Here is a 7,834-nt window from a genome sequence, read left to right as displayed (position 1 = left end):
GAAGAGTGATGAGTGGGACATGGGTGACTGTCAATCAGTGAAGGCTTCCTGGAGAAGAGGAGGGTTTGGTCTGGTTTTTACTAAGAAAAAAATGATGAGGCATGTGGGCGTTTTTCTGACTCTGGGCTATTTGTGACGCCCTGATCCCTCCCTGCTGAGACCTGCCCCTGCCCTGTTTCTGCGTTGTTTGTTTTTGTCTCTCCCTGGGAGCCCACGAATCTGATGCAGAATCTCTTGGGGTGGTCTCCTCTGCCTTTAGGCCCTGCTGGGTCCTTCCTGGAGGGTTTCTTCTCTGAGGATGGTCTGAGGACCCACGTCCTGAGCGCATTGTGATAGAAACGATGAGTTTCAGAAGAATAATGGGTAATCATCTGTGTTGCTCTCCTGTGCAGATGATTGTGGGTGTCATTTAAGGGACTTGGTTTGGTTCCCTTTGCCAGCTGGGTCTGTGAACCAAACATGGGGAGCAGTGCCCTGCAGGCCGAGCCAGGGACCTTTGTTCCTGATCAGTGGAGCTTGGAAGCAGGCCTGCCATGGATGCCCGTCCACGCTTGCCAATCCCCAGTGCTCGCCTTTTAAAAGTCAGCAGCCCCCCACCCCCACTTCCGTCTGGACTTCCCCTGTGGAGGTGCCTGTCCTGCTGCATGGAAGTGTGTTGGTGTCTGTGTCCTCTGCCAAGACAGGCACCACGTCCTCTCATCTCCATGTCCCGCGCAGGGCCCGGCATTGTCACACAGAGCGTGCTCAGGGAGGGGGTGATGCAGGGATGGCGCCTGCTGATTGGAATCCCATGACCCAGGTCTGTGTTGCCTCCTGCAGGTCGCTTAGTCGCGTCCAGAGACTTGGAGACAGTTGGCCGGGTGACTCAGGACACCCTTGCCCCAGGCCCAGGTGGGTCTTCCCTGCCTGTCTCACCTGAAATGTGTTGAGTTCTACAGGCTTGGAGTATGAAGGGGTGGCTCAGCCCAGTCCTCCTGCCCCTTCCTGGGGGGTTTCTCCACCGACCCTGCGGGCTCTGTCCGCATTTCCTTAGCTGCGGGCAAAAGCCTGGTATTGGGACTCACCAGGGACTGTGTGTGCTGGGACTGAGCTGTTTCTTGTAAACAAGACTAGGTTCCGCTCCCCATGGTTGCCCCATGTCTGTCAGTCTGATTACAGGAGCTACCTTTTCCCCCATGTGCTTACCCAATTCCTGACACCCTCTTCTGCCAGGTCAGCTCAGCCTGGTCCTGCCCTCCTGGAGGCCCCCAAGGCTGCCTGTCCAGGGGAAGCATCTCTGGGGGCAGCATTTCATGGCCTCACTGGTCAGCAGGCTCCATGGACAAGCGCATGAGGCTGGAGGGGGTCATGGCTCATGTCTCCCTTGCTGGACCTGGGGCTTTGTTTTCCTTCCTTTCTGGATGAAGAAAGCTGTCTCCACAGGGACATTCTCAGGGGAGTGGCTTCAAGGCAGGCATCTCCCGAGGGGTCCAGGGTCTGGGAAAAACATCATCTTCATCAACCTCACCATCACCCCCCTTGAAAGAGGTCAGCGTGAGCTCCATGCCGGGCTAGTGAACAAACGTGAAATAGAATCTCAGAAAAAGCGACCCTGTTGTTCTAAAGTGTGCTTTTTGGCACCTAAGCACCAACACAAAGCAGAATGTATGCCCAGAGGACCTTAGGTGACTCCCCGTGCCTCAGTTTTCTCATCTGTCACGTAGGAATAATTGTACCTGTGATGTCCATTTCACAGGGTTATCAAAAGAGTTAGTGGATGTAAAAACACTTTGATAATATGATGCGCTATTTGGGGTAAGATGGTATTGTGCCAGGTCATATAGAAGGGGCCTGGCAAATAATAGGTATGCACCAAGTGCTTGATCACTGGCTGAAAACTTGTCATATTAGATGTCAGAAACAGCCCTATTTTCCTGTCAAGAGGTTGACTAGCCAAGGAAGGTAGACTGCATTTGGTTGATGGATCTATATCCTGTCTTGTTCCAAAAACCACTTAAAGTGGCTGGGTATGATAAAGGGAATTTTTGCATTGGGTAAGGGCTAGATCAAGTGTTCAATTTGGCATTCACTTATCCCCTCAGTAAGTATTAACTGAGCCCCTAGTATGCACCAGGCCCCGGGATGTGATGTGATTTCTGCTCTAAAGGGGCTCCCAGACCCAAAGAAAAGACAGGTAGTAAACAAGTGAACTCTAATATAGCAGGGCAAATGCTGTGATGCAGAAGGGTTTGGTAGCATGGAGGAGAGAAGAATGAACTCAGTGTTGATAAGGGTGGGGGAAGGAGAGTCAGGGGTGGACGAGAGCAGATGGTGCCTGGGCTGGGGCAGGAAGGATGGAGGAGGACTTTATTGGCAAAGAGGCATTCCAGGCAGGTGCAGAAAGTAGATGCTGTCACAGTGGGTCATAAGTCGCCTAAGTCCTTTGATGTACCAAATGTTGTATCTCTGTGGGCCTCAGCTTCCTCTTCTGTAAAGTGGGAATTACGATAGAACATAACTCATAGGATTACTGTGAGGATTAAATGGACTGATGTAAGTAAAGCACTTGCAATGATTCCTGGTGTATGGTAAGAACCCAGTAAATACTAGCTATTATTTTGCTATTGTTTGTTCTTATTGATTGTTGTTGCTGTTATAGTATATGCCAGGCACTGTGCTGGGTCCCAGGGAGGCAGAGATGGATGAGCCAGTCAGGGTCCTCGAAGGTTCACAGCCCAGCTGGGGAATCAGGCACATTTACAGAGCAGTAATCACGCTGTACACTCACACAGTGCTTGCTTACTATGCGCTGCTTTAAGCACTTCACACATTTTTGTGTGTGTGTGTAAACTTTAATTAAAATATAATGCAAATTAATAAAGCCCACAAATCATAAATATTTTTCATCTATTATTAATCCTCACAACAACACTATCAGGTAGATTTTATTTTTTTTTAGGTGGAAGGCTTTCGAATTTTAAAATATTTTAAATTGTGATAATATACAAATAACATAAAATTTACCACTGCAACCATTTCTAAGCGTCCGGTTCAGTTGTGTTAAGTGTATTCACGTTGTTGTGCATCCAATCTCCAGAACTCTCATCATCTCGCAACTGAAACTCTGCACCCAATAAACAATAACTCCCCACCTCCCCCTCCTCCTAGACCCTGGCAATCACCATTCTACTTTCTGTCTCTGTGAGTTTGACTAATCCAGGTACCTCATATAAGTGGAATTATACAGTATTTGTCTTTTTGTGTCTGTGTTATTTCACTTAGCTTAATGTCCTCAAGGTTCACCCATGTTGTATCATGTGTCAGGATTTCCTTCCTTTTTAAAGGCTGAATAATATTCCATTGCATGTATATACCACACTTATTTATCCATTCATCTGTGGATGGACACTTGGGTTGCTTCAACATTTTGGCTATTGTGAATAATGCTTCTGTGAACATGGGCGTACAAATATCTTTTTGAGACTGCTTTCAATTATTTTGGGTATATACCCAGAAGTAGAATTGCTGGATCATATGGTAATTCTGTTTTTAATTTTTTGAGGAACCACCATAGTTTTCCACAGTGGTTGCACTATTTTACATTCCCACCAACAGTACACAAGGGTTCCAATTTCTCCACATCCTTTTCAACACTTGTTATTTTCTGTCTTTGCTGACAGCAGCCATTCTAATGGGTGTGAGGTGGTATCTCATTGTGGTTTTGATTTGCCTTCCCTAATGATTAGTGTGGTGGAGCATCTTTTCCTGTGATTATGGGTCATTTGTATGTCTTCTTTGGGGAAATGTCTATTCAGACATTTGCCCAGTTTTCAGTTGGGTTGTTTGATTTTTTTGGAGTTGAGTTGTAGGCTTTCCATATTCTGGATATTAATCCCCTCTCAGATATATGATTTGCAAATATTCTCTCCTATTCTGTAGGCTGAGGGTAGACTCTATTTTTCATCTCTACTTAATAATTGATGTAACTAAAGCATAGAGAGGGTAAGTAATTAGCCCTAGGTCACACAGCTATAAAGTTAATGACAAAAAGGAGCCCAAAGGGCTGTAGAAACATGAAGGAGAGAGAGGCTAATCCTATCTACTTCCCCTAGGAGGCGGTGATGGCCTAGGCCTTGGAGGAGCACAGAGTAAATATTTGCATGAAGGAGGGAGAGAGGGGAGGAGTTTTCTCAGCAGAGTCATGTTCTTGTCAGATCACACTCTGGGAGCCTGATGCTCTGGGATCTGGTCTGGGCTCTGACACATCTGCACTGGGAAACTCTGGAGGAATCACTTCACCTTCCTGGGGGCTTGACTTCTGTGTGTGTAGACTGAGTGGGCTCTGCCCCGCCTTCCTGATAGGCATGTTCTCAGTATCTTAATAGGCTATGTGAGTCCGAAGGGCTTTGTAGCAAGAGAAATGCACCGCAAATCTTCAGTGTTGGAAACCAGTTCATCTGAGTGGCATTTTGTTCGGTGGGAGAGGGACTTGGTCCTCCTGAAATCCGGGGGGAATTGGCCACCTCCTCTTCTCCTCCTGGGCACGAAGCACTTCTGTCTTCTCCAAAGATGCCCACCTTCCCCCACCCCCACCCCTCATCGTCGGGTTCCTCTTCAGCCCAGGCTCCTGGGGTCAGAGGCACACAATCATCCCAGAGAGGGTTGAAGGGTCCCTGCTGTTTATGCAGAGGCTCAGTGCCTCATGCATACTGAGGGACTCCAAGCCAGCGTCCGTCTCCTGGGGCACAGTGCACCCCCAGCTTCACAGAGCAGGAGCGTTGTGAAGGGGTAGGGACAGCAGCAGAGAAACTGATTTAGGCCTTAGCAGCACACGTCCCCACCAAGTCCGGCCACACACAGAACAACAGTAGAAATACTCCACCTTTCATTACTAAAATCCAGCAGCCATGACAAGTGTTCTTAACCTTTTAGGGGCCTTTGGACCCTTTTGAGAATGTGATGAAAACTATGGAGGAATGAGCTTATACTCATGCACTCAAAATGATGCACTCAACTTCAGTTCCATTTCAGAGATGCACAGACTGGCCACTAGCCACGGGAATAGCCACAGCGACCATCGGAAGGACTTAGGAGTGGGCATCCTGGTTGACCAAGCCAGAGGTTGCTAGCAGCTTACAAGAGGAGTCCTCACCATGCCGTCTTCCTGATTTCTCCTGCTGGGCATCACTGCCTGGCAAAAGCTTTCCTCTTTCTACCTTTCCTGTGCTCCCCCCATCCCGCTCCAAGCTCCGCATCAGAACTTTTCATTCTGTGCAGTGATTGCCCCATTCACCTGGTTGGGAAACCAGAGGCTGTAGCAATCCTCGAAGGGAGCAGCTGCCTCTGAGTGGCCTGAGGCCCTGGGCAGCTGGCCAAGCCTCATTGCTATAAAAGGGAGCCGACACTCAGCCCTGCATGTTTTTTGTCAACTCTGTTTTGGGGAGACCTGGTAAGTGGAACTGCCCCAGTCTGTCCCACACTTTGGGCTTCCCCTGGGGAGGGCTGAGGAGTGCAGCAGCCTTCTCTGAGGAGGGGAGAGAAAGCTCGGGGAGGTCTGGACTGAGTCCAGGGCTCCCGGAAGAGAAGCGTGAGCCGGGGCTGAAGAAGGAGCCGAGTGCTCTAGTATTTTTGGGTGAGGGCACGTTTGATTCCCAAGCTGGACCCTTCCTGGGCAGCGGCTGGGGGCATGGGGAGAGCTGGCAGTAACTGTGTGTGTGTGTGTATACCCTGCTTCCTTCCACACCCTCATCCACATCGTCCCCCACTTCCCATCATAGCCATAGCCTATGCTGGGTTTAGTTATCTGGATGGTGCCATCCAGGACAGAGCCATCCCTTGGAGTATGAGCCTTCAGAGTGTCCCCCTAGGCACCATCCCCATGCCAGGGTTGCCCGTGTGCTCTGTCTTCCAGGTAGGACAAATCCTTGGCACCATGCTGACGGACCTGGAGAGTGCCATGAACTGCCTCGTTGACGTCTACCACAAGTACTCCCTGGTGAAAGGGAATTACCACTCCATCTATAGGGATGACTTGAAGAAATTGTTACAGACGGAGTGTCCTAAGTTTTTGGAGGTGAGGAGGGGCTGGGTGTGGTCGGGGTTCTCTGCCCGGCTCTGATGACACCCTGGGTCACTTGTCCCTGGCGTTGCCCTGTGCAGCCAGCCATGCCTCAGCTTCCCTGAGATCTTTACACTCTGGCTTCTTTCTCTCCAATCTTCACAGAAAAAGGATGCAGACACCTGGTTCAAAGAGTTGGACGTCAATGAGGATGACGCACTTAACTTCCGGGAGTTCCTCTCACTGGTGATAAAGGTGGGCCTGGCAGCCCATGAAGACATTCACAAATAGCAGAGCTATAGAGCCCTGGGGCTGGTCCCCTGGACTTGTCCCTTCAGAGTAATAAAGTAATTGATACCTCAGGCCTCTCTTGGTCTCTTGCTTTTCTCTTGTGGAATGAGGGTCCTGGGGGTTGGAGGGAGGGTTGGAAAACCCAAGGAAGAAAAACAAACCTCTGTTGCCCCCACTTCCCATCTCTCATGAGTCCTGTCTGCTTTCTTCCCCATGTTCTCCCTAAATGATTCCCAAGGCTCTTCCAGCCCCACGGTCCTGAGTCATGGGTTCCACTGACTTAAGGATTCTACAAAGTCCAACACACTATAGCTGTTGATTTTCCTACTTGTTCCCAAATGGGTGATAGAAGAACAGGGTGACGCAGGGAAAGCTCATAGTGTTCTCTAAGTTGTAATTTCCAGCTAATTATCTTAGATGTAACTTTTAGGAAATTAGGGAGATAACTATGTAGAAGTGTGTCTGTGTGTGTATGAGAGAAAGAGAGAGATTGATTCTATGTGTGGTGTGACTTTAAGTGGATGCTTAGAGTTCTACACTAAGTAACACTAATAAGCCCCCTGGCTCTACACTTGTAATTTCTCCTTAAGAGATTTTGGAAGCTTTCCTTCTCTCTCCATTCCCAACCTCCTAACGTGATTAAATAATAAAGGAATGGGCAGATAGGCTAATACATTAATAAAGATCAACTCAAAGAATAGGGTACTCAAATGCTTCCCTGTGGGGTGAATGCTTTGGTAATCAGTGATTTATCTAAAATAATCTCCCCATCATTACTCTGGATTTCCAAGGGTCTGGGGAAATGGGAGGGCCAGAAGATGAATGGGCACCTCTCACCAGAACCCAACTCCCAAGTTGAGTTTCCATGCTGTGCCTTGGGACATTTTCTATTGTCCCCACTTAGGTGATGGGGTGGTGGTGTTAGTAATGGGGAAGGGGGTTGGGAGCTGTCACCAGAATCTCTACACCAGGGGTTTTAACTTGGTCTACGGTATATCTCTGGAATGGAATCAAAGTTGAATGCATCATTTTGAGTGTATATGTAGAAGCTCATTCCTCTGAGTCTTTCACTATTTTTTAAAAATATTTATTTATTTATTTATTTATGGCTGCGTTGGGTCTTCGTTGCTATGCGCAGGCTTTCTCTAGTTGTGGTGAGGGGGACTACTCTTCGTTGCGGTGCGCAGGTTTCTCTTTGTCGTGGCTTCTCTTGTTGCAGAACACGGGCTCTAGGCGAGTGGGTTTCAGTAGTTGTGGCACGTGGGCTCAGTAGTTGTGGCTTGCGGGCTCTAGAGCACAGGCTCAGCCGTTGTAGCGCACGGGCTTAGTTGCTCTGCTGCATGTGGGATCTTCCTGGACCAGCGCTCGAACCCGTGTCCCCTGCATTGGTAGGCGGATTCTTAACCACTGCGCCACCAGGGAAACCCCTCTTTCACTATTAAAAAAGGGTCCAAAGACCCCTAAAAGGTTAAGAACACTTGTCATGGCTGCTGGATTTTAGTAATG

General features: G+C 48.7%; 1 protein-coding gene across 1 annotated transcript; it reads left to right on the top strand.

Moving 5' to 3' along the window:
- The first annotated feature begins 5,377 nt into the window (after window positions 1-5,377).
- Window positions 5,378-6,387, top strand: S100A8 (S100 calcium binding protein A8). The gene is made up of 3 exons (XM_068538215.1): window positions 5,378-5,428; window positions 5,891-6,052; window positions 6,203-6,387. The coding sequence occupies exons 2-3, from the start codon at window positions 5,912-5,914 to the stop codon at window positions 6,326-6,328; spliced, it is 267 nt and encodes an 88-aa protein (XP_068394316.1). The 5' UTR covers window positions 5,378-5,428; window positions 5,891-5,911; the 3' UTR covers window positions 6,329-6,387.
- The last annotated feature ends 1,447 nt before the right edge of the window (window positions 6,388-7,834 follow it).

Source organism: Eschrichtius robustus, chromosome 3, assembly GCF_028021215.1.
Source record: "Eschrichtius robustus isolate mEscRob2 chromosome 3, mEscRob2.pri, whole genome shotgun sequence".
Classification (NCBI taxonomy): Eukaryota; Metazoa; Chordata; class Mammalia; order Artiodactyla; family Eschrichtiidae; genus Eschrichtius; species Eschrichtius robustus.
Note: the sequence above shows the minus strand (reverse complement) of the source record. Positions and strands in the feature narration are given on the sequence as shown.

Excerpts from the sequence above, each read along its gene's own strand:
- S100A8 (XM_068538215.1), top strand. The coding sequence starts at position 5,912 with ATGCTGACGGACCTGGAGAGTGCCATGAACTGCCTCGTTGACGTCTAC. Across the intron at positions 6,053-6,202 it reads AGTGTCCTAAGTTTTTGGAG|AAAAAGGATGCAGACACCTG; the intron begins GTGAGGAGGGGC and ends CAATCTTCACAG.